Source organism: Centruroides vittatus, unplaced genomic scaffold (assembly GCF_030686945.1).
Source record: "Centruroides vittatus isolate TY-2023 unplaced genomic scaffold, ASM3068694v2 contig_397, whole genome shotgun sequence".
Classification (NCBI taxonomy): domain Eukaryota; kingdom Metazoa; phylum Arthropoda; class Arachnida; order Scorpiones; family Buthidae; genus Centruroides; species Centruroides vittatus.
This window is the reverse complement of record NW_027122212.1, coordinates 1,522,687-1,549,414: the sequence shown is the minus strand read 5'-3', so window position 1 is coordinate 1,549,414 and position 26,728 is coordinate 1,522,687. Positions and strand designations below refer to the sequence as shown.

Genomic DNA, 26,728 nt, shown 5'->3' with positions numbered 1-26,728 from the left:
GCTTTCTATTGTTAATGATGGAAGATTTGAAATATTGCTTAATCAAATTTAGATTTACTAAAAATACATCCATAAATTTATAGTACTTTATTGTGTTCGAAGCAACAATTAACTTACTCACTAACTAAATTAACCTACCATAATCTAGAACAAACCTAATCAGATGACAGAAGCTTACAAATAATCTAATTTAATCTAACGTAACCAGAAAATAAGCTAAGAGTCCCCTAATCTAACTTGTAACTAGGACTAACTTAAACTGACTGAATTTTGACTGAAAAAGAAGACAGAAAATAAGAATTGAATATAAAGTTGAAAGGCAGCTATATACCAACAGTTGAAACATAACAAGGGAAAGCTAATTGCCATCCATGCCCCTGGAGTGAGCACTCTCAAGAGCTGCACTAAGGGATATGAAGATGATGGAACATTGTACACGTATGAATGAGTTGGTGCGGGTTGCAAGGCCAGTTGTACCCTTCAAGAATAGCAGCTCTCATTAAACTATCCCTAATGTGATTATACCTATTGCAGTGAAAAACTAAGTGAAGCGGTGTTCGGTCCTTCTGAATACCACAATTGCATTGTGGATTGTCCCCAAGGTTAAATCTATGCAAGTATTGCTTAAAGTTGCCATGTCCCGTAAGTAGTTGAGTGAGGGTGTAACTAGGGTAAAAGTGGCAAAGAATCGCAGTAGTGTCAACATTGGGGATGAAAGTGTAGGTGAGCCTACCAGTGGTGTCATGGTCCCAGCTGTCTTGCCAAAGAATGAAGAGTTGCTTCTTGACATGATTGTTGATGTATGAGGAAGGAATTTAACTGAAAGTACTAGTGACTGAAGACTTTGCAGCTTGTTTGGCGAGATGGTCAGCATTCTCGTTGCCAAGAACCCCTGCATGACCAGGACCCATTGGAAATCTATTCTAATGTTGTTGTCTAAGTATCTGAGGATGTAGTGTATGAGATGGACAAGTTTTAAGCGGCTATCAGACATCGCAATCCTGGGTAAAGCTACCCTACTGTCAGAATAAATGCGATAGTATAAGTAGTGTCTTTTGTCCTTTCTATGCCTAATGTGGATTAGGCTCATATAAATAGCTAAAGTTTCTGCCTGTGCTGTTGAGCAATGTGTACCTAGATGGAAGCAAGTGTTGTGAAGCTCGCAACCTAAGTCAGAGTAAACTACAAAAGCAGCACCCACTTCGTCATTCATCTTGGAACCATCAGTGTAAATCCTAAACATGGGATGATCACCTGGATCTTCAAAGTAAATGTCAGGGGCAAGCTGATGGGAGAGGTGGTAATCATAAGTTGGGAGGGTAGTTTTGTTGATGCTGAATTTTTTGATATTCTCGATCAAGGTCAAACTGGGGGAATCTTACCTTCTCTAATCATTTTGTCGACATCCAAGTCACTATAATCTTGCCAGGGTAAGGTGATGAGATTTTCCTGCCAAATAATGCATTTAATTTCTAAGTCAATAGGGGTCAATCCTGACATTACCAAAAGGGCACTAGTGGGTGTTGTCCTATAAGCCTTACAAATGCAGAGAGCTGCAATCCTTTGAATAGATAACCGTTTTTATGGTTATGGACTTTGGCAGCCACGTGGCCCCAGACCTATATGGCATAGAGGAGTGCTGGCTGAATTGCAACTTTGTAAATAAGTTTAGTAGCGTTAGGGCCAAGGCAATACTAATGAGGGCATTGGCCGAATATTTAGCTTTGTCCGTGATGTATCTGATGTGCAGTGTGAAGTTAAGTCTCTCATCAAGAATAACATGTAAATATTTAATTTCTGTTGTTTGCTTTATTCTGTGAGCACCTATTTGAAGGGTAAGCTTCCTGACAAGTGACACGTTCCTACCAACTATTATGCTTTCGCATTTGTCTGTGTTAATGGGTTGCCTATGCTTAATACTCCATTGGTGAATGTTATTGAGAATGTTGTTGCTTATGTCCTGTAATACCCTATTCACACTGTACATTTTAAGCCAGCTTAAGGTATGAAATATGAACGAAACTGACTTAATGTTAAACCGGTTTAACTACCAACAACTGGCTCAGCTTAAATCGCTTTCTCAAAGAAGCTTAAGTCGCTTCAAGCTTCCACGAGGGCTGCCACAAGTTCAAAAATAATGGCAGAAGCAGATGTACAGGTACAAATGTTCGAACAAACGATACTCTTCTCTGTTAGCATGTATATGCTGCTTCGGAACAAGAAGTTTAAATGATAATATAAATTTCTTGTTTACGAAAAAAAAAAAAAAAAATATATATATATATATAAATTTCTGTCAAAAATCCATTCTTATCACAGTTCTATTGCTAAAGTGATATAAACATTGAGAGAATGGTGCTGCCAACGACAACAACATCACTGATAATAAATGTCAATAATTCCTAACTAACGTCTTATGCTCTTTAAATAAGTTATTTATAATTTAAATTACTAAATATAAATTAATTTATGAAGATTTACGAAAAATAAGCAAAAGTTTGATTTTATTTAAAATGTAATATTATGTACACCCACATGTACTTAAGCTTGTGCTAAGCGAATAATTCGCTTTAATTATCTAGTGTGAACGAGTAGTTAATCTTGTTTTCGACAATGCGACTTAACTTAATTCTGCTTAAATCTTAATCCCGCTTAAAATGTGCAATGTGAATAGGGTATAAGCCTTCACTGTTCCTGTGTGAAGCTAGGATAATTGTATCATCCGCATAGTCCTGTATGCAGGAGGCAGGGTGTCGTTTGAGTGCAGAATAGAGTTATAGGCTATGTTCCAGAGACCAGGACCAGACCTGGATCCCTGAGGACGGCCTTGAGTGATAGGTATGATTGTTATTTTGTGTTGTATAAACACCTGCACTCCTGTCACTAAGATAGGTTTGAAGAAGTTTGTAAAGATTTTGAGGGCATTGATGAGTGTGTAATGTGTGTAAGATAGTAGGCCACCAGGCGTGATCAAAGGCACCTCTAAAGTCAATAGTGATTATTGCCATATTCTGATTATTATGTTTAGCCTGATGGATGTAATTAACGACCTGGTGGGTGGCATCTACTGTACTTTTGTTTTCAGAGAAGCAAACTGATTCTGATGCTGGGCTCTACGCTTGCTAGATGCTAAGTGATCCCATTAATCATTAGATCACCTAATACTTTTCCCAGAGTTGGGAGAAGGCAGATTGGCCTCTATTTTTTGTAAGTGTTATTGCTGGTGGGTTTGGGAATCAATTTAACACTAGCTTTTCTACTGAGTAGGAAAAGCTAGTATTCAAGGAGATATTAAAGAGAATAACAAATGCTGTAGGATTGGCCTCAAATGTGTGTTTTATCATCTTAGTGGTTATGCCATCAAGGCCTGGGGCTTTGTTATCGATGAGCAAACAGATGGCATTCAAAACCTCAATGTAGGTGAGGTTATGGTCATTGTCTGTGCTAGGTGGAGTGAGTGTAGAACTTCTGATGATCACTTGTGTGCTGTCATCCTGCTGTGAATCATCTGAAGGGTAAAAGGATGTGCATGATAGTTTCCTCAGTGTTGTTAGTGTAGTGACCATCGGGGAGCTGGATAGTGGAGGGGTTTGGAGTTGGCGTTTTTCCTTACAAGGAAAAATGGGAGGTGTCCACACACAGATGTTTTAATATGCTTTTATAACAGCTTACCAAATAGGACCTGCCATGCTTGGGAAATCTATCTTTCCATCTCAAAGTTGACACATGGTCCTTCATGTCCGCTTTAAAAATTTCAAGCGTCTGCAATACCTTGAGCTGTTTATGTTGGCTGTTATTCTAATCAATATCACTTGTAAATTAGCTTGAATTTCATCATTACCCTGATGTTTGAAAAGGCATTGGATTCCTTTTATTATTTGGCTATTTGTTTGATAATTGGAGTAATTATTGGATTGGTTATATTTATTACATTTTTATTACTTTCAGTTTTACAGTGTGGAATATTATTTTAAAAATTTTTTATTTCTTAATATTAGATCTAGTTTAATATTAATTTTTATTTTATATTCTGCAGATTTGGAAGCACCCATCTAAAGTCTCCTTTTGTTTCTCAACAAAACTCATATCCAATTAATCAGGCAAATGGAAAAACACCTATACTTGTGAAATTACCAAAAAGATTAAAATTTGTATACTTTTGGGCTCGTACTAGGATAGTTCAAAGAGGTTTGATGGTAAAAATTTTTTTGATTCTGTTTATTGAAATAGCATTTGAGTGCATTCTCTCATTTTATTTTCTCCTTTTCAGATCTGTCTAGTTTTTTGGATTTTTCTGTTATTATACAAGTCTGGAATTGTTGGACATCTTGCAGATAACACCACTCGATTGGGTCCAACTCTTAGTGAACAAGGTTAATTTATATAATATAATCCTTGTAAAATAGATTAAAAAAATTTAATTACACAATATGTAATAAATTATGAACAATAATATAATAAAATTAAATGGATGTAACAAACAAATAATTTATAAAATAATTGTATTTTCAGTGGCACCTTTGTTCTTCACTTTGACTGGTAGTTCTATTAAATCTAAAGGATCAGATTTGAATACGGAAAGGAATGAAGAAGAAGGCGATCATACCAGCCCCATGAAATTTTGGCTTTATCATCATAACTTAATAATTGGCAAAGTTTACCTTCTAGTTATTGGTCTATGCTCTTTCGATGTTACAATATATCTCTTTCTGGAAGGCAAGTAATTTCTTAAAGAAGAAATTCCAAAATTTAAAATTCTTTTTCTATGTTTGAATATTTAATATCTTTATTATTAAAAGTATTAGCATGCATATATATATATATATATATATATATGAAATTTTGTATAAAAATTTATTAATAAAACTGCTAACATCAAAACAGATATGCAATAAACTAGATAGAGAAATTGTTGGAAAAAATTTGAATTTTTATAGGGAAATCTACAAAACTTTCATTAACAAAAGCTTTTAAATATACACACAATGTAATGATCACGTGACAAAAGATTCTTTGAACATTATGAAAAATCCAGATTCAAATCTCTCCAGACCTTTGCAGTTTTTATGAATAATTAAATTGCGGTATTAATCTAAATATATAAAATTACGTGTCCTGACTGAGTGACTGACTGATTGATTCATCATTGCCCAGACAAACTGCTGAACCTAAAGAGGTGAAATTTGGTACACAGTTAGGGTATGTCATGAAAATGCACACTAAGAAAGGATTTTTCAAAATTCCCCTTCACGGGGCAAAGGGAAAGGATTAAGGCTTAACCTGAAGAATGGCTTCTACTGTACTATTTTAGATGCAGTTCTTTGTTTTTAACTATGTTTAGCCTTCATTGAGTACTTAGGTGTATTCAGTTGATAACACTTCAGACATTGTTATATTTTTATATATTTTGATTTTTTAACTAAATGTTTGAACCATTTTAAATTTGAATTTGTTATTGCATATTGGTTCGATTATAGAATGATTGTAAACATTCAAAAAAATTGATCAGGATGAAAACATTCATTTGAAGCAGTAAAATGATTTTCAACAAAAAGGGGTATGTGTTATATAACAATTACTATGGTTGTTGAAGATTACCATTGATAGTAATAACTTAATTTCCGAACATACAATGTTTACCAAATCATCCAAATCGCTTGCCCAAGCAACGCTGGCTCATTTACTAGTCTTTAATATATGCTGGCTGTTCTTATTGCTGATCACACCTGTCTGCAATTGACAGATCTGTAGTTTGCAATATATCCAATTTATGTTATTTCTTGTGGGAAAAGTTGATCCAAAGCAATCCATTGATTTTAGTGGGATGATAAAATTATAACTTGATTAATTTATAAGTTGCTTTTTGAAGTTAGCAATACATTTTAAGAGATGCACAAATAGTACTTATTATTTAAAGTTTAAGTAGAAAATCTTATTTAATATATTTGTTTTAATAAAAATTTCCTATTTATACTAGTTTTTGCTTTTTATAATAAAAGGTTGATTAATTATTTTCATACAAAATAAATTTTCACCCCATTACATAAATTTATAATCATAATTAATGCTTTTATCAAAATATTTGATTTCCATCTGTAATTTGTTTTATCATATTTTATTTATGGTATTGTTCATATATGTTTTAATGAATCAGTTTTGCATAAAAAAGTTCCATTACTTTACATATTTTACAGCTATTTATAACTGTCATCTGTATTAATTAGTAAAATTAGACTTTTTATATTGGTAATTTATTACAGACCAGTTTACACTGTTCAAAAGTAGGAACTTAACAGTTAAAATATATTTAATGCATTTAAAGTTCATAACTTCAAATGATTTATGATTGATTAGTTAAAATGATGAACCAAGATATTGAGTAACAAAAATTCATCACAGACTTTAAAAATATAGGATAATTATGCACACATTTAAAATTATTCTATATTCATAAAGTCTGTAATGAACTATTAATTGGTAATGTTTTTTTTTTCTTTTTTAATTTGTGTAAATATTTCTTAAAAATTATTTTTCAGGGAAAATTTCAATGATTTTTCTGTTAATATTTTTAAGTAGTTTTGAAATGTAATTTATTTTAGTTTTCAAACTAATAATAAACATTTCATTTCACTTTTATTTACATATTAGTAATTTATTTGAATTTTTTTTTAATATAATAGAACTTTAAAGTTTTAAATGTTTTTATATAAATAAAACTTCTAATTTGTTTATTTTAGTTACATTAAACTAAACATTTTTCTGAAATGAATAGTATTGAAATTTGTAACAAATAGAAATATTATTTTCCATACAAGATTATTCTGTTAAATCAGTGATTCCCAAACTTTTTCGATCCACTGCCCCCTTTGTTCCATAAAGTTATACCCAATGCCCCATAACCCATTTTCTCTTGTGTGAGAAAGGATTGGAAATATTCTTAGGAAAACTTTTCTATGAATCTCACACTTTGTGCCCTTACCGTACAGTACATTGTCTCAACATCTGGAAACCATTAAATGCAATGTTTCGTCTTATCCATTTAACAGCTGTCAGTGACCCCAACTTTTGCCTTTGGTCACTGTTCAATACCCTGCCTCCAGCGCCCCCCTAGATTTACCTCCCACAGGGGGCTGGTAGCGCCCACTTTGGGAACCACTGTGTTAAATTGTGGATCAAAAAAAAAATTAGATAAAATTTACTTTATTATTTTTTTTAAATATTTTTGGCAAAGATATATATATTTTCATGTTGTATCTCATTCATTTGGAGAGAGACTTGCCTCCAAAATTCAACAGTCAGTATTTTGCATATCTGATACTTTCATAGAAAACTCTTCAGAGAAACTAGCCATGTTTTTATCATTTGCTAAAAGAATGTTAAAAAAAAAAAAAAAAAGCTGAATTTAATTTAGAAGAAAATTAAATTACCATCTAAATAGAAATACTAAATTTAAGCATTTTGATCTCTCTGTATATAAAACTTAATATGTTAATAATATATGGAAATGTTTTTAATTTTAAGAAATAAAATTGTTTTTCTCGAATTTCATAATCAAGGAATTTGTATGCTAAAATATTGAAGATATCTAAAGAAATTTTTAAAAATTATGACAGAATCTAAATTCTTTTCATGTTAAAATTAAAGATTTTTATAATTTAATAACTAATCACTATCTCTTTAAAATATATATTTGCTTAAATTCTATAAATATTAACCAAAATATTAAGGTTACCAAACACATACTCTTTAATTAAAAACGTTTTTTTGGCTGACTTATAGCCATCGTCAGTTAAGAACAGTTTTAAGATTTAAAGAATAGCTTATAAAATGAAATGTAGAATAACAAGCTGTTGACATAAGGACAATTTAAAATTATCTCCTAGAATAGCAATCTTTATCTAAAGGAACAAAAATATTGAAATTAACTTTTAGAACAGTACATAGAATATTTTTTATCATTTAAGTACAATTGCAAAATTGTTTAAGATTTCTTAAATAATAAGTTTTAAAATTTAAAAATAATAATGTAAATTAAGATAGAGGGTATCCATAAATCTGGATCTGCAGGAGTTTTTTATTTCACTTTTTCTTTCATTATAGAGAGATCATGTCACAGACTATGGAGAAACGAATTCGAGTGATTTTGATTGCATGGACTCGTGGTCACTGAGAAGTGGCCAGAGAATTTGATAGGTTCCATCCAGATAATGGACCAATTACTTGCAGATGTGTCAGCAAGTTCATTGCCAAATGTAAGGAAAGTGGGAGCAAGTGTGGCAGGTCTTGCAGCAGACTGTTGCAGATCAGGAAGGCAGTGTTGAAGTGTTGGCTCATTTCGCACAGAGTCTGCAGAAGTCCCCTCAATGCACATCGAGTGAGATCAGGATTTCTACAACAGGCATCCACTGCATCTTGTGACAATTTTCTTAAATTTGGCCACAAGCTTACTGACACATTTGTGTGTGATTTATCTGGCGTCTAGAGGAGTCTATCAAATTCTCCATCCAGTTCTCAAAGACTGTATGTCCCCATAATTTGATCCTCCATAGTCTGCGACACGTTTTCACCACTAACGAAAGAAATAGTAATATGAGAAACTCGTATGTGTCCAGACTTATGGTACACCATGTATAATACTTTATTTTTTAATGTTTAAGTTAAAATCTTACTAGTATCAATTTTAACTTAAAATTATTTTCTTATTAAAGTTATTCTGTTTCTCTCAATATTCTGCCAACAGGTTTCTTTACATCTATTTTATCTAAAATTGGCTTCTGGATATCTCGCATATTCATAGCCTCTTTGGTGTTAATAATATGACACTTTTAGATACTGTATAAATGTATATATGCTCTAGTATTCTGGTGGTGCTTTGTGTTCTACATTCTTCAATTAGGGCCGGTTTGTCCCGGTACACCATGACCTTTTTTTTTAGCCAAGCCCATTGCACGAGACAGGTAGCCACATTATTTTTGGCCATTTGCACCCGAGTTAGATTATAGACCACAAAACATTTGGTGATTCCTGATGTCTTTAATTTTCTTTATAGCCATTTTTCATAATCTAATATTCTTACATCAAGGATACTTACATACAAGTGTAATGTAAACACAATGGTTTCTTACAATACTGTATAAATTGTATTTGGCAAATGCAATTCCAGAATTGAATGATAGTCAGCAAAAGTTTAACAGCATTAATACACTGCTTTGATGTAGATCGGTTGTGCCCAACCTTTTAAGTTGGTGGGTCAAATTGTACGTACATAAGTCTTAGGTAGATGAGAATAAATATTCTGTAAATTCCCTATATAGGCGAAATAGGCCTATTTCTATGTTCATCGAGTGATGTGTCAAATACGTTGGTATGCTGGATTAACTTGTGTCGGTGAACAGTAGTTTGGGTACCACTGATCAGATTTATATGCCTATAACTATTACGCTAGACTTTTAATTCTAATTCCTGCTAACAATATACGAGAGTAATTCCAAAAGTAAGGTCTCCTATTTTTTAGAAGTACAAAGAAACGTTTATTTTCAATAATGTTTACATCATTTTTTGTAAATTAAAGACACAGTCGATTCAAAAGACAACCATTTATTACATGCTTTTAGATTAAAACATTTGGACGATCTGACCTTTCTTTTTAAGCTACTTGGCCGCCTCTAGTTAAAAAAAAACAAAATTTATCCAATTAAAAATATAAAATTTTCTAAAAAAAACAGAAATGTTTACATCACTTTAAAGCTCGAAATTTATCTGTTTTTCTACATAATAGCCATTACAGTCGATGCATTTTTGTAGCCGCTGTGGCACTTTTAGTATGCCCATTTCATACCAGCTTTCCGCTATGTCGTGTTAAACCGATTTAAATGCATCGCCAATTGATGGAAGTGTATGGCCTGCATGGATGTCAGAAACGTCCGCAAGTGGTGTAGGGAGTTTGCAGCTGATCGTACTGAAATTCACGACGAAGAAAGAAGCAGGAGACCGTCAATTTCCGACGAAATAGTCGCGAAGGTTGAGCAAACCGTTCGCGAAGATCGGCGGATCACTCTGTATAATCTCTGCATTTTGGTTCTTGGGGTTTCCCGAAGCACTATTCATAGAATTTTAACGGAAAAGTTGCAATATCGGAAGATGTGCAGCAAGATGGGTTCCGCGACATGGCGGCGAGCTGGCTTGACATGGGCGTACAAAAGTGCCACAGAGCCTACAAAAATGCATCGACCGAAATGGCGATTATGTAGAAAAATAGATAAATGTTCGAGCTTTAAAATGATGTAAACATTATTGAAAATAAACGTTTCTTTGTTTTTCTAAAAAATAGGAGACCTAACTTTTGGGATTATCCTCGTAGTTGTTTGAATTTAATTTTATAAACATTTTTAATTGATAATTTATTACTTTTACTGCATGTTATCTATAAATTATAATCACTGTTTTCATAATTAGCCGAAATTTTATATTTTATGAATATCATTCACTTGTAGATAATGAATATTAAATAAATTATAATTACATTTTTATAGTTACATCAGTATGCTGCCCACCATCCATCTTTCCATTCCCGTAGATCCAGATATTGCTCTAAAATTGCGACATCCTGCCGAAGTCTATTATAAATCTAAAGATAACCAGAAATTTTCAGGTGCCAATATTGCAGATTTATTTAGATTTAAAAAGTACGAAATGAAATAAATTTTACTAAAAAACATGATTTTCGTAGATTCTTCAGAATTCGACGATCCGCCTGTTCTCGATATACCTTATCATCCTTCGTCTCCGGCGGAAGTTGCTCTTGCCATCGCTTTATCCATTCCGAGTATAATATTTATTGTCTACGTCATGGTTCTTTTGTATCGTTGTATGTGTTCTCGGCATTATGCGGAGTGGAGAAGTTCCTGGTCTCATCAAAAGTTGAATAATTCTGCGAGAGAAGAGTATACCTGTTCCGAATCGGATAGTTACTTTATTTCTGAGACATTCCCCATAAAACTACAGGGGCATTCTTATGTGATTAATGCTTTTCTAATATAATTTATCGTAAATATTAAACGCTGACATAAAAAATTTATTTCAGGAAATTGAGAATTTTGTTGCAGAAGAAAACATCGTTGCCAGTTCCTGTTTAGGAGGAGATATTTGCATCTGGGATGCACTTTCTGGCGAATGTGTGAAAATCATCAAGAGGGCAAAGTAGGAATTCTCTTTTCTTGCTGCTGTTATAAGAATGTTAATTTTATCCGATATAATGAAACCATTCCATGTATTTTAGAAGATCCAATAAACAGGAAAATGAGAATTTTGTTCATCGAAGTAGAAGCGTGTCGTCAGGTTCTAACAACTGTTTGTCCGTTTCTGTCGAATGTGAATCAAACATTCCAAATAACCAAACTAGTGAATCTGTTTCCAACAATAAATATCGCATTAGTCTGACGAGTCAGTCTTGCTCCGAGTTCGAGTTAAGAAACAAGAATCGTTCGGGTTACGATTTTAGTAAATATTGTAAATGTCTGGACGTTAAAAAGGACGTAAATTTAAACGTGGAGAAAGACGTGGACAAAAACAGTAATTTAAATAAATCAAACGATATAAATGTCGGACATTTAACCGAAAACGAGCCTAGGAGATATTTGAATACAAAATATTCGTCTCTAAAATATCAACCCGTGTGGTGTATGGACTGCAAACAGGATCGACTGGTCTTGGGTTGTTCGGAGGGACGGTTGGAAGTACGTCGCCGGTAAAAGGTATAAATCTATCATTTCAAAAATCGCTGATATTAACAGGTCGCTCCCGTTTCAGGTTTGGGATACAAATTCTGGCCAGCTTCAGGCTGTTTATGAAGATAACGATTCTGGAATTACGTCGGTTTATTTAATAGAAAACAGGTGACTTTTTCTCGTTAAAATGCTCGACAGTTAAAATTTTGCAACGAAAATTCACATTACTTAATTTTTCAATTTTTTAACAGGATAATTGCGGCAAGATTAAACGGCATTTTGGAATTTTTCGTATTAAATAATTCGGAGTATCATAATGAAGAGCTATTTAAAAGTAATTTATATATATATATATTTATATTTAATTAGTATAACAAAGCAAAATATTTTCATAACATTTGGCCAGTGATTGATTGCTATTCAATTACAGTGGAACCTTGCTTAACGAGTATAATTCGTTCCAGTCTTACTTGTAAAGCGAAACACTCGTTAAGCGAAACAATTTTTCTCAGAAATTAATGTAAAATACGATGATGCGTTCCACGCCAAAAAAATGCTCAAATGTTTTATGTATAACGTTTATTCAAAAAAAATTGTACAATATACATTGTTAAGAAGCGTGAATCATCATAATCTTTTCTTCTAGTGTGGAATGAACCATCCTGGAATGAATTCGATTTGCAGAAACAAAAAAAATCACAGCTAATATGTTTGATAAACACTCCAAACAATATGCCAAATTCTTGGGTTATGTAAAGACTATAATTAAACATTAGAAATTAATTAATTATACTAGAGGTAGGCAGTTATATTTCCATCTTGTATTAAATTTAATAATTATAAATAGTTAAATTTTAATTCAGACATTTCTAAAACTTAATCGGTCATTAAGGAATTTGGAATCGGTCATTAAATTTAATGACCCAAGAATTTGGCATATCGTTTGGCGTGTTTATTATATAACAGGCTATGGTTGTTGATGTTTATAAGTAATATGTGTGAACACAAGTTTGGAAAAATGTGTGATCACAAGCGACACTAAGATGCTAGTGGAACGAATGCTAAACACAGACTGATGGAGCATGTCGCATGCGCACAATTCTGGACTTCCCCTCTCCTCGTCACTCGTTAAGCCAGGCAAATTGTTACAATTTGTTTTGCTCGTTACGCGAAATACTCGTTAAGCGAGGTTCCACTGTATTTTTAACAATTAATCTGAAATTTCTCATTAGAAACATTCGAAATGTTTGATATAGTTTGATGTACCAAATTTAAGTTATTGTAATTTATCACAAGATATTTTGTCATTCTGGACGTTAAGGTCCACCAGTGGCCAAGCGGTCTTCGTACCCTGAACACTTGGAGTTCGATTGTGGGTTCGCGCCTCGCTCGGATGAGCTGGCCACGTGGAGTTTTCCAGGTTTTCTCCACGTCTGTAACGCCTAAATAGGGACCAGTTTCCCTTAAAAGACCACCTGGAAGGCATTCCCCGATGAAGATCGCCCAAGTGTTGCGTTGCCATAACGTAACGAACATTCTGGACGTTACCATAGTTAGTTTGTAGTTTCTCAATTTTTTTTAAATGCCATTTAAATTTCACTTCCTTTGGGACAGTGATGTCCAAAGTAGCCAGAGCGTGATTTTGTTCTTACACTTATAATTGGAGTAGACTCCAACAGAAGAGAATCAAATAACTGCATATTCGGTGTAACGATTACTCAGCGATGCCTATTCCGACGAATTTTGGTATTACAGCGTTGTCTCTAAACTAGTGAAACTAGTTCTTTTTTATAATGTTGTTACGGAATTTTATGAATTTATTAAAACGTATTTATTCGAATATTAAACGCCATCTTAATTTTTACACGCTGGCAGACAGATTTTTTTTCCCGGAAACAGGCTACCAGAGATTCCGCCGCGGTAAATTTCTTTCGTAACGAAGTAAGTTATAGTCGTAGGCCTGTATCACCGTCTTCCGTCTATTCAAGTCGAATTTTCCTTGTCGGGTTCTTTCGAATTAATACCGGAATTCGGTGTTGGCATCTCGCACGGGAAAAGCGATGTCTTTCGAAAGAGTGGCGCGTAATTTTCTCTTGGATTTTCGGTATTATTGCATTATTGTAATAGTTAACGCGATGGAGCCAAGTCGACCCGTCGAGCATTTGCTAACAGCAACGTCAATCTAATAGAACGTTAATATGACATAATGGAATTAGTGTTAGCGTATTTCCTCCAACTGCCGTCGTTGCCATTGGAGGAAATAGCGAGGTTGAGGCCGAAGTTTTAAATGCGAAAACGTGTACGTCGGACTTTAAGCACCGCTTTCCTGTAAGCCTAGAAGTTTGACAATGACGTGTGGATTGTCGAGCATGATTCCACTGACTGGCCTCAACCTCGCTAATATGGTTCCGCAGCGACGTGACAATTGCGAAGTTTGGAACTACGTATTCGTTTTTCGTGCCTATTTCCTCGGTTCATCAAATCAAATCACGTCCCGTTAATTATAATACAGTGGACCTTCGTTATAGCGCTGCTCACTATGCCGCGCACTCGGTTATAGCGCGGGCGATGTTTGCGACGCGATAAGTTCAAACACGGGCTTATAAACATGTGCCCGTTGTGACATGTGAAAATGTCACAATGTCATTTTCATAAACATGTGAAAATGTGAAACCCGTCTATACAGGTCCGTGCAGCGTTAATGAGTAGCGCATTTTATTGTTACTGCGTATTGAGTAATTGTTTATGTATTGAGTTCCTGAATGTATTTAGAACAGTGTTTAATTATTGTATGCATGATGAGTAAAAGAAAAGCTTACATTGTGAAAGAAAAGCTTGACATTATTGCTAGAGGTAAACCGCGTTACACCGCGCCGCTCGGTATAACGCGGGTGTTGTTTCCCGCCCAACATGCGCGTTATATCGAGGGTCCACTGTAATTCTTTTTTGTTTGTTCTCCGAATATCGCTCTTGGAATTTTTACAAGTTTCCGACTTATTTTAACTTAATAGGTTAATTTAAATGGTAATGTTTGTTTGTCGGATGACTTCCATTCGTTAAAATGACTTTTTTTGTAAATTTTTACAGACGCGATAATTTAAATAATAATCGCCGTGCGGGCTTAATACTTTTGGCTTTAAATTTCTATTACAGAAATAAACGGAGTGTCGACTCCCGTGGTCTCGTCGACGCAGAATACGAAATTCAAATGCTGTCTGTCCAGTAGTATCCACGCTCACACTCAACCTATCGTGAGATTAGTGGTCGGAGGAGGTCACGTTATCACGGGTAGTCAAGATCATCTCGTAAAGGTAATTTCCCACGATTATATTTAAGCCGCGGTTTTTCCGGCCGAGTTACAGTGTTTTTAATAATTTTAGGTATTTCGATACGAATCTCTCGTCTGTATATACACTCTCCACGGCCATTCGGGTGGCGTAACCGCATTACACATGGACCAGGTAAGCGTACCATTACCGTAAATTGTAAAATCCAATTCTGAGCGGTAACACTTATTTAATGCGCAGAATCCCACCTCGTCGGCGGCCAGCGGGTGTCAAGACGGAATGATCTGCGTGTGGGATCTTCTCACCGGTACCTGCGTTTACAGTTTGGCCGCGCACAGGGGTGCGGTCAGGACCCTTTTGACCACGTATATGTACGTAATTAGTTACGGTTTGGACGACTGCATGTGCATCTGGGAAAAGTGCCAAGGTCACTTGTTACATACGATTCATCAGGTCAGGTCGATAAAACTTTCTAAACAGAGCTCTTATAAATCGAAATTTATCGTAAAATCCCGGTTTTTTCTTCCGCAGCCTTACAGTATATGTCACAACGTCGTCCTACTTACTAATAACGTCATCGTTACTGCCAAAGAAGTGAGTTCATTTAATAAAACCTTTGCTATTTCTTCTGTTAATTGTTTTATAAAGCGTAACCGTGTAAATTTCTTTGGACAGGATCATCTGGTGTTGTGGGACGTGAATCACGGCGAGACGTTACAAATGATAAGTCTGGGGTCCTACGAACAGGGAGCATTCGTCAAAAGACTGAAATTGGCCGGAAGAGCGTTGGTGTGCGACTACGGTTCTCAGTTATTCGTCATCCACTTTCCCGCCATCAGAGAGAAAGGGGAGTGAAAAACAAAAGCCTTAAACCAAAGGGAACAAATCGAACTTTTAAAAAAGTCATTATCAGTTTATAAGCCACCCACTTAAATATTTCGATTATAAAAAGTGGCGGTAAAAAGAACTCTAGGCTTATTTATATTGCCAGGCGTAACAGATATTTGTTTGTTTACTTAGCGGTTCGGTCGTTGCCCGAAGCTCTCACCCAAAGATCCACTTACCTACTTTCCATAACTTTTATTTAAAGGTGCTAACGTTCCGCGTGGTGATGCATTTTCCACCGCACCCGTCGGTAAAAAGGGGACGGCGGACTGGCAAACAAATGTGATTTTTTCAAAGTTCGAACGTTTAGCGCCCGACCTTCGCAGAGGGAAATTTTATTAGCGGGAAAGAACGCCGACATCCGGATGTACGGTATTGTCCGGGTTAAGAAAGGAAGTCGGACATTGTTTAGAATTATCTGCGGTAATTACGGCAAAAATATTTATATTTATGTAAAAATTGGAAAATGTGAAATTAGTGTTCCGACAATCGACCTGTGTAATATTTTAACCGACAATTCCGCAGTAAAAAACGAATTAGTTGGACCGGGGATTGTTATTTTCTCGGACTGTTCTCGATAGAAAGAGACTCGTTCCTTTTTCGTCGCCGTAACTCTCGTCCGATCTCGTATTTAACCCGCAAGGTTACAGACAACTGTCGCTGGAATAGTTGGGAGTGGTCCAATCCCCGGCTAAATTTAAATCTGGCATTCTGACCACCTGACGCACAGTTGCCAAATATTTTACTCCCCCGTCACTTCTGTCGGTAGCTGCGATTTTCCACCAAACGTTAATAGGTAAGAGTTTCGACGTTTCTACTCGCTCCCGTCCGCAGGTATCGATATCCCACCTCCGTTCTCTCTTCTTAAACATCCGCTTAGACGCTAAAAAAATGTTTTTCGTTTAAACCCGCTCTCTCGGCGCGCGCGTAACACCTGGGTCCGGCCTATGTATTTACGCGGTGTTAAAATTCCTAGTTTTTAAACAGGTACAATGTACAGTACATGTATTTCGATCCGACCGGCAGAGAAATATTCTATAAATGACGCAGGACAACACGGTAAGAAATACCTAACAGAAAAAAGTACAGACCGTAAGGTCGTTGTCAAAGTGACTTTTGTCGTAAATTAGTAAAATATTTTATTCCGACGTGTTCGTATAATTTGATTGTTATAAAATGAAAGAAAGCCAACAGTTGGATGCGTAAGGTTTAACAAAAATTAAAAACAAACGTCGTTACCTGTTTATAATCATTCCGCTCAGTTATTAAATGCCGTGGATTAGTATATATTATCTGTTACTAAAAGTAAAATTTTACTCTATATTACAAATATAGAGTAAAATATTACAATACAATACAAATTAACATTTGTCGGAAAATGTCGGAAATAGAATATTTATTAAAAAATATAGTGGAAACCCGTGGGAAAAAACTCCGTTTACGCTGTTACCCACGCACCTATTTGTTTTTACGCGTAGTGTCCAGACTATTTTTCTGGAAAAATATCCCGAAGGGCCGTCCGTAAACGACGTCCCCATTGTAAGGGAGGGAGGGGGCGTAAAAATTTGCAGAAAAATGCGGAGGTAATTTATGGACGGCCCCGAAGACCTCGGACGACGGACACCGAGAACACCACGCCCCGTCGGTTATGGATAGGAACGAAATTGTCGTTTGGCGTAAGTCGGAAGCCGGTTACGCCGTTAAACGAGAAAATGCGCGTGGCCCATTCGGTAAACAAAGATGGCGTCTTTAAACGTCTTACGTTTTCTGCGTGGGAAAAGCGGAACGAAAACGTGGCGTTAGGCTAAAGTTTTTCGTCCGGGTAAACCCGGCGCCAGACCGTTACAGAAAAGGTTCGATTGGTTTTCGGTAAACGATGCAAGAATCTTCATTCCTAAAAATATAAAACTTATTTCTGTCTGGCGCGTAATTTCGACCAGAGCGCTTCTCCTTAATTCGATACGTAACGGAAACGTTACCCTTCCCGCCATTAAATCGTGGTGGCCTACGATTCGTTTAGAAACTCGTCGGTGGGAAAAATATTTCTCGGTAATCTCCGGGAAAAATAAAAATACAAACAGGCGTTTAGAATGCGAAGTATTTTTATGACGAAACCACCACAATTTTAGAAAATAACGCCCCCTAAGCTAATTCGAGTATGCGCTAATTAGGGTGACGTAACTCGCACGCCTTCCCGGGCCAACCAGAAACGTGGGTAAATCACGTGATCAACTTAGTGCTACTAGTCTATATAGCAGTATAATTGGCGTTACGGTAAATATTCTAGAAAAATTACACGAGAATATGGTATCGTATTTATTTTACCGACATATTTTGCCTTTGGCTTAAACAAACTCTATAGAGTAAAATTTTACTTTTTTCCAGTTTATATAGTAATACCAGCGAAGTCAAGTATTTGTATTTCTTTAATACACTGTAGTTAGAAGGTAAAATAAAATATAACGCTCCACATTCGAAATAAACACTTTTATTGATATTGGAAAATACTTCACGATTTATTAGAAAAACGATTACCTAATACATCGGTATACACAACGAGTTATTACTATTACAAAGGGCGCGTTTGGAAATTGTAACTGGTGTTACCGGTACCTACGAAAACGTTTAGAAAATGTGACGTAAATAACCGAGCGTGTTTAAAAATCACTGTTATGAGTGATGATCGAATGACCCACGTTCTGTACTTCAAAACGTGTCCCGAAATTTATTAATTATTGTTTACCACTTCAACCGCCGAGCGGCAATTACAATATCAGAGCATTGGGTAGGCAAAATTAATTTTCCTCTATCGACATGAAAAACTAATTGGTTAGGAAATTGCTTTATTTGATTCCAGCCAATTCTGACAAATGATACATTTCTTTTTCGCCGTGTAGCCCGCAATATGGGTTAAAATTGGTAAGGTAGATTCGGAAAATTCATTCCGAAACATTGTATAAAATGGGTCTATATTAACGGAATTTTTAAAGTCTTCGTTGCCAAGTAATACTGTTTTTAATTGAATATCGTGACCTTTATACGATAAAATTTCAAATGTTTTAAATCTTGATTTTTTCACTTTGTATGAATTATAAACAGTTATTAGAATCATTTTAATTCCGTCAAATCGGTGGGAATTTTGCGAAGCCACAGGTTTCTCGGTGGCTCTTTTGGTAAAGAAAAGGTAGAAAAAGTTTCCTTTTCGCTTCTGTAATGTGTTTTGCGGCCACTAACACACCACATCTCTGCATTTTTATATATTCTGTAAAACAATTTATATATATATATATATCTAATAATTATTAAATTAAATTTACTTTTGGATACACGGTACACATATATACATTAAAACAATTAACTTTTCCCTTACTTCTAATGAGTTTTAAACAAAATATCTAAAAATGACTAAACTAGTAAAATTAAATATTCGAAAGAAATAGAAAATGACTTATTAGTTGATAATTCGATTGAAAAAGATACCAAAATACAATCGAGTGGTTAACATTTAGGTCCAATTACAAACATTACTAATGATAAATTTGAAGAATACTCACGAAAATAATACGTAATGTTATAATCTTATACAAGTAAAAGAATGGATTTTCTTTTAAAAAAAAACTTTTAGTTACTTCTTTTAGCTGAAATTATCCTTTCGAAATTCGAAGGTACGGCACGTGTAGCGAAAAACACAAGACCAGAGACTACGCCACATTAATGTAGTGACCTGACCAAACCGTGTCCCGGCCCTTACCAAAGTTCCTATTTAGAAAACGTGCCAAAGGTGTTCGAGCAAATATTACGCGTGCTAATAAGCCTCGGTAACGCGCAAATTGCGTGGGCATACGTCGACCGGCATTTAGCAGTGATGGCCACCACGTCGGTTAACTAATGGCAGTCGCACCCGAGGGCCAATTAGTCCGAAACACGCCGAGCGTCGGAGGAGACGACTTACCCGGGCGGGCGTGGGGGGTAAATGGCCTCATTGGTCGAAAACGTATCGCGTGTCGAGCATTCGACACTCGAGCTGTCATCGCTCCCATTCATTTTGAAGGATCCACAATAGAAGTGAATGGAACGAAACACGAACCGGTGGCTCCATCTGACGCTGCTTCTATATTTAGAGCCGGGTCGAAGTGTTTGGCGTGCCATTTGTAGGACGAGGAATCTACTTTCGCTATTCTTGGTTCGGTAACGATTCTAGAAGGATCTCGTCTGCTCTGTTTGTGGATTAAATCCTCCTCTCTCTCTTCCTTCCCGACGCTACCGTTAACGACCGAGCTTAACTAAAGGTAAATTACTATAAATATCCACTCTTCCCCGCAATTCCCGTGTTTTTAGTTGGATAACTCGTCCACTTTTATCCTAGATTAATCCAACGTTTAACTAGAATGTTCGCTATGCCAATATTTTCTATTTTGACCACTTTTTGACGTTTTAAACTATTTTTTGTTTTTTTTTTTTCGAGTATGTAGAAATGTCAAGTCACTTGTCGGCCATATTGAATTGGCAAGCGAAACTCGCAATTGCCAGCTGTTCTAAGATGTTTCGAAGCGCTCCTCTGGGAACCGAAGGATTAGCGGAATTATATAAAAGTAAATTTTTCCCTACGAAATTAAAATTTCGCAGGGAAAAATTTACTTTTATATAATTCAGCTAACGGGTTAAATTCCGTAATTAGGTGCAGAGATTACTCTATGGAAGACTATAAGTTACCGTGCCAAATTTTTATATAGAAAACCTAAATGAAGATCTGGGTATTATTTTAAAAGTACAGTCGCACTTAACTATTCTTAAGAGGTTAGAAAAAGCGCTCTTCCGCCATTACCAGAAAGCCAATTAGGTCGGCGTGGATCACCTTTAGTACCTATTCCGAGTTAATGTTCCGTTGTCTTTACAGATGCATCGTCTCTGAGAGTTGGCTTTGCCGAATTGCCGAGAAATGAATTTTAAAGAATGTTTTTTCGACTGGTTTGAATCGTTATTTTGAAGAGAGAAAATGACGGCTGCGTGGAATCAGATGGACGTTCTTTTAACTTGCTCCGTGTGCAACGAAAGGTTCAAGAACCCTAAATTGTTGCCATGCCAACACACCTTCTGTATGGAACCGTGCCTGGAGAAAGTGGCCGACACGTCGAGACATCAGGTGAAATGTCCCGAATGTAACGCGGAACACAGGATACCTTATCAGGGAGTTCAAGCCTTTCCCAATAACGTCACGCTGACTCGATTCCTAGAACTGAGAGTCAGCGTCAACGGTCAAGCTCTCGAGCCTCCTCCGTCCATGCTGAGGTGTGCGGTGTGCAACGAAAAGGAGAGGTTAGAAAAGTGCTGCCACTGCAACAAGAAGATATGTCAGAGTTGCAAGAAGGCGCACGTGGCTCTACTCAAACAAGAAATCGTGTTGATAAACGGCCAGGTTAAAGTAGGTCTGGCTAATTTATCGGGGACGCTCAATCAAACCAAACAGAACAAAGACAAACTTCAAGAAAACTACAAATGCGTGAAACACAAGATCGAAGAATTGATCAGAAGGTACACCAGCGATCTGGAAGAAGCGGAGGAGAAGCTTAAGCACGAGCTCGACGTCTACCTGTGCACGGAGGAACGTAACATCACCAAATTGAAGAACGACTTGGAGCTGGAGATAAAAAATATCACCAGTAATTGCGAAATGGTGGAAAAATACATGAGTAACGGCGTGGAGTGGACCGACGCGGAGCTGATGGACTACAAAGACGTCTTCCAGAGGACTTTAGATTTCGTCAGGAATTTCGAACCCGACACCTCCGATTTCAGCAGAAGAGTGAAGTTCCATTCTAGAACGGATCTGGAAACTTTCCGGAAATCGCTGAAAGAATTTTGTAAATTAGAGAACAGCCCGAGCGTAGTGGCCATCCCTCATTTGTACCAGAACGGATTGATCCTGAGAAGTCAGAGCGACCATCGCCTGGCCATGCAACACTCCAGGCACGAAGAACCCAAAACGGACTCTTCGGACAGGGAACCTTACAGGCGGTTCGGCGATCGAAACGTTCGGGAACGCAGCGTAGAGCGCGACACGGGGCGTCACGACGACAATTACCTGTCGCCACGCAGAAGAGACGACTCTCGTCGCGGCAGCCGAGGCCAGTCCAGAGAAGGAAGTCCGGAAGTGCCCAGAATCGTGGAAGAACGCGTGGAAAAAATCGTAGAGACCGAAGACGCCACCAAAGGGCCGATCAGCAAAGTGGTGCGATTGTTGGATTCGCCGCAGGTGATGGAAAAGTTGCACCAGTCTGAAGTGCGGCAGAAGCAGCAACAGAAGGAACAAGAGAGGAAGGCGCAGCAACCTCCTCCTCGACCCGTTTCCACTTATCAGCCCAGAATCCAGCGACAGGTGAGCGAAGACGATGTGGACAAGCAGAAGAAGCAAAACCAAGCGGCCGCGGCCTCTACTTCAGACAAAGACGACGCCAGGAGCGTCAGAAGGACGTCGGACACTGCCACCGTGCCCAAACCTCGCCAGGAGCTTAGGAGTTTCAGAACGTCGACCGAGTCGGAGACCGAGAGTGCCAATGGCAGGAGAGTGACCACAGACACACACAAGCCTCCGGTTTCGCCGCGTCAGCCTCCTCAACCCGCCAGGTATTTCCCCATTTTAACCGGGGTTTTCCCTCTTCCCATCTTTTCGTAACGCAATTCGTCTTTGCAGGCCGCCCAGAAGCGTAACCGCCAAGAGTGGCTCTACGGAAACCGAAGACAAAACTCGATCTACGCCTCCCAGGCCGCGCCTCAACCCCATAAGCACCAAAGAAAAGAACGAAGAACCCGAAACGCGCAAGAAGCCTTTCGTCAGCCGTTTCCTGGTCCAGCGGAAGGAAAACGACAAGCGCGACGACTCCGGCGATTCCAGTAGCGACGACGAAAAAGATGGCAAAAGATCGAACAGGGGAGACCTGAGTCCCTCTGTCAGCGAATTGCTGGCCAGAAGCGCGCAAGCCAGAAGACAGAGTCTGACCTCCAGCAACTTGGGCACCAGATCGCCCCTGTATCCCGCCCCCTCGGAGGGCCCAGGCAGCTGGCGAGACGCCTTGCGACGCAGAGACAGTCCGACGTCTTCCGGGAGAAGGCGACCCCCCAGCGAAGAATCGGAGGACGAACCGTCCCCCTACCTGCGCTATTCGGAGAGGAGGAGGAGCGTAGCGGCGCTGGAATCTAACCCGGCCACTTCCGACAGGAATCGCTTCCGGAGTCGCATCGCGCGAAGCAAAAGTTCTCACGACATCGCGCTGGGGGAAGAAAGCGAAGAAGATTCCAGCTACACGCGATCCAGGACGTCGCGATTCTCGCGCGAGACCAGCCCTGCCAAAGAAACGGGCGGCTACGCGCAGTACCTGAAGAATAAATATGCCAGGAATCGCACCAGGAACGAAGGAGGGGGGAGCGACGACAGTTCGGACGAAGAAGACGGGTCGGCCGGCCGTAGGAGGGACGGTCCGGTGTCCAGATACGGAGAAAATTTCGGATCGGCCGCCTCGCGAAGGCATTACCAGCAGAAGGGGAAGCCCGTTCTCAAGTTCGGCACGCGCGGAAGCGAACCCGGATGCTTCACCTGGCCCCGAGGCGTGGCCACGGGACAGGACGTGGTGGCCGTGGCTGACAGCAGCAACCACAGAGTCCAGGTGAGTGCGGGCCGAGGCGCTAAAAGTATAAATTTCGTCCGTACGAAAGGCGGAGTCCCGCCTGCGGGATAAAAGGAAGTGGATAAACCCCGGACGCGGTACCGGGAGAGACATCGCCACTTCCGGAGGTAATCGGAAGCCGGGGCCGGGCCTAACGGTGCGCGGCGGCTTACGTAAAGGTAAACAAAGGGTTTATCCAAAATAACAATAGTTTCTGGCGCAAGCCCACCCCGTCCGTTTCGTTAAACGACGGTTTCCGTTTTCCATTCCGGGAAGTCCGGTCCCGCTTCCGGCAATCAGTACTACGAGCGTAATTTACGGGTAGAAAGTCCGGTCGCGAGAAATTATTCGGCGCGTAAAAAAACTACGCGCTGCAAGGAAGTCGGCGCATAATTTCTACAATAGATGCGTTACGGAGGAAGGAGCAGGAAAGCGGTAACGACAGAAGCCAGGGGCCGGGTCGGGGGGTGGAAGAAAACAAAGCGAGGGCGGAGGAAAGACGGAGTTAAAAAGACGACGGAAACAAACAACGACGACGGTCGACCACCCGGGGGTCGCTTTTAACCGCGGGACGGATATTTTAACGGGCGCCGTCCCGGCCGGAAGGAATCGGGCGGGGGTGACGTACTTTCTAAATACAAAAGAGGTTTGGCCGACTTTTAAAATACGGCCAGAGAGCTTCCGTCGGTATTTCCCCGTCCTGGCAGCCGCCGCCGTCGACCCGGCCAACTTCCCCGCCCCCGGCGCCTTCTTCCCCCCGCGGTTAAAGCGTCTCGTGCCGGAATCCTCCCTCTCTTCCCCTCTTTCGCCCGCCCGGGGTCGGTAGAGGTCACCGGCGGGCGGCTTCCGTCCCGGAAAACCCGAAAGGGCCGCGAGTTTTAAAGTACGGAAAGGGAGCAAAAGTGCCGCCCGACTCGCGCTTTTATTAAAAGGCTGCCCGGATGGGCGGATGCGGAGGGAAGAAAGATAAAAGAGCATTTGCCGGTCTTGCAGATATTCAACTCGAACGGCAAGTTCCTGCACGAGTTCGGCAGCTACGGCAGCGGAGAAGGGGAGTTCGACTGTCTGGCGGCGGTGACCGTAGCCAAGAACGGACACTACGTCGTCTCCGACAGGTACAACCACCGCCTGCAGGTCTTCGACCCCACCGGCAGATTCGTCAACAGCTTTGGCGGCGAGGGAAGGGCCGACGGCAAGTTCAACTATCCCTGGGGCCTGGCCGCCGATGCCCTGGGCTTCGTCTATGTCTGCGACAAGGAGAACCACCGCATTCAGGTGGGTGGCTTCCGCCCGCTCTCGATCTTTAACCTTCGCAACTTACATTGGCTGGCTGCTAAATCTGCAAATCCCCTCCTTTCTTACTAAATAATTAATTCCAGTTTTAAACGGTTTAATCTAATAATAAAACCCATTCGATTAAACGTAATTAAATTATAACTATAATTTGGCATTGTTATAAAGCTTCAACGCCTTTAAAGTTACTCCACATGGCACTGCCGTTCTTAATCGCGCAACCTACTCGAAATTCGACCGTGGGTTGAACTTTATTTTGATTTCGTCCGATCCATAGAAATTTACACCGTTATCGGGTGCGCTGTTTCTTAATTAAACTCCCGAATATAATTAATTTTACTTATTTCTAATTGGCCAAAACGATAAACCTGCACCGGTTACTAATTTGTTTTGTTACTTGATTCGTACGGACGGAGTGGTAGAAACCGGGTTTTAACGACTTTTTAAAAATGTCGGCAGGTTTTCCAGTTGGACGGGACCTACGTCAGTAAATTCGGAAGTGCGGGCAGCCGGCCGGGAGAACTGGAGCACCCCCATTACATAGCGGTCAGCAACACCAACAGGGTGATCGTCAGCGACAGCAACAACCACAGGATCCAGATATACGACGTCAACGGACGGCTGCTGTCCACCCTGGGCTCCGAGGGAACCGAAGAGGGACACTTCAAGTTTCCCAGGGGAGTGGCCGTCGACGAACGGGGATACGTGGTGGTGGGCGACAGCGGAAACAACCGCATTCAGGTCTTCCAACCCGATGGCACCTTCCTCAAAGCCTTCGGCAGTTGGGGCTCGGGAGACGGAGAATTCAAGGGCCTGGAAGGCATCGCCGTTAATTCCACCGGCGGCATTCTGGTCTGCGACCGCGAAAATCACAGAATTCAAGTCTTTTGAACCGGTGAGTACGCTTCATGTAATTTCTGAACTCCCATCGCCTTAAATAAATGGAATCGGGTCGACTGGACCAAAGCTTTGGCCACCGCCAATTAATAAAACGGTACGAGATTAAATACCTAAATTAAAAGCCGATCTGGCCTCTTTTGTTTACCGGTTTATACGTTTTAGTAACGCCGATTTAAAGCTGCCGTAAAACATTTTTCTCTGGCAGAAAATAACAACCTTAAAGTATATTACGACTATTTAATGTGACTTTTATGCATTTTAACCGGTTAATTTTTTCAAATTGCAGGTGTATTCGGGTAGCAAACACTTTTTACGCCGGGACGGAAGGATGATCCAAAAATATATATATTCTAGTGGACTTAATACTATTTAAAAAGACTAACAATTTTTGTGTAAAGTTATTTACTTTGGAATATTCTGTAGAAAATAAAAAGATAATAAAGAAATCGTTTAACATTTTTTAATTTGGTTAAAAGCCTTATTTTTATTTTAATATATTTAAAAACACGTTTCCTCTTTAAAAATTAGACATTTTTTGGCGTCCGAATTATTAACTTAACGCAATTTTCTCCGGAGGAAAATTTCTTAATTTTTATTCAAAAATTACGTAACGAAATATCATGACCGATTTCGATTTAAATTAAATAAATGGAACTTTATTAAGTTTACAAAAATATTTTAACTTGCTAATTGTAATTTATTATTTACCCAGGAATAACCACGTGTTTTTGACCATAAACGGAGGTTAAAAGTGAATTTCTTGGGTTTGGCCGGAAGCGTGGCGTCATTCGGGGCTCGACTGGTAAATTTCTGTAAAATTAAACCCGTCCTTGCCCAGTAAATTTACATATTAAAAGGGCGGAAATCGTCGGGGATAGATCCCTTTCTTCTCATCGAAAATCGATAATATTTTCCCCCTCCCGTAGTATTTAAAATTTAGCAGCATTTAACTTCGTTTCGTCTGGTAAATATGTAA

General features: G+C 38.8%; 2 protein-coding genes across 4 annotated transcripts in view; both read left to right on the top strand.

Annotated features, from left to right (window-relative positions):
- SCAP (SREBP cleavage activating protein) overlaps window positions 1-16,443 on the top strand; it is a 71,942-nt gene extending 55,499 nt beyond the window's left edge. Inside the window, 15 exon segments of the mRNA XM_067271412.1 lie at window positions 4,037-4,196; window positions 4,271-4,373; window positions 4,513-4,646; window positions 4,649-4,716; window positions 10,533-10,651; window positions 10,730-11,016; window positions 11,084-11,199; window positions 11,279-11,735; window positions 11,809-11,894; window positions 11,978-12,060; window positions 14,880-15,037; window positions 15,107-15,187; window positions 15,254-15,466; window positions 15,545-15,607; window positions 15,689-16,443. Of these exon segments, the coding sequence (XP_067127513.1) occupies window positions 4,037-4,196; window positions 4,271-4,373; window positions 4,513-4,646; window positions 4,649-4,716; window positions 10,533-10,651; window positions 10,730-11,016; window positions 11,084-11,199; window positions 11,279-11,735; window positions 11,809-11,894; window positions 11,978-12,060; window positions 14,880-15,037; window positions 15,107-15,187; window positions 15,254-15,466; window positions 15,545-15,607; window positions 15,689-15,868 (2,308 nt within the window). The 3' untranslated portion in view covers window positions 15,869-16,443.
- Window positions 16,444-16,575: 132 nt separating this feature from the next.
- Window positions 16,576-26,216, top strand: LOC136976160 (RING finger protein nhl-1-like). Of its 3 annotated transcripts, none has more exons than XM_067271375.1 (6): window positions 16,576-16,694; window positions 20,796-22,522; window positions 22,590-23,559; window positions 24,553-24,834; window positions 25,312-25,747; window positions 26,039-26,216. In XM_067271375.1, exons 2-5 carry the CDS (start codon window positions 20,895-20,897, stop codon window positions 25,741-25,743), a joined length of 3,312 nt encoding a protein of 1,103 aa, XP_067127476.1. In that variant the 5' UTR covers window positions 16,576-16,694; window positions 20,796-20,894; the 3' UTR covers window positions 25,744-25,747; window positions 26,039-26,216. The 3 variants fall into 3 exon arrangements, with proteins under 3 accessions (XP_067127476.1, XP_067127475.1, XP_067127477.1); XM_067271374.1 differs by lacking the exon at window positions 16,576-16,694 and adding an exon at window positions 19,683-20,187; XM_067271376.1 differs by lacking the exon at window positions 16,576-16,694 and adding an exon at window positions 20,252-20,695.
- The last annotated feature ends 512 nt before the right edge of the window (window positions 26,217-26,728 follow it).

Bases quoted from the DNA above. Each gene is read 5' to 3' on its own strand.
- LOC136976160 (XM_067271375.1), top strand. From the start codon at position 20,895: ATGACGGCTGCGTGGAATCAGATGGACGTTCTTTTAACTTGCTCCGTG. The intron at 22,523-22,589 runs GTATTTCCCCAT...TCGTCTTTGCAG, and splicing joins CAGCCTCCTCAACCCGCCAG to GCCGCCCAGAAGCGTAACCG. The intron at 23,560-24,552 runs GTGAGTGCGGGC...CCGGTCTTGCAG, and splicing joins GCAGCAACCACAGAGTCCAG to ATATTCAACTCGAACGGCAA.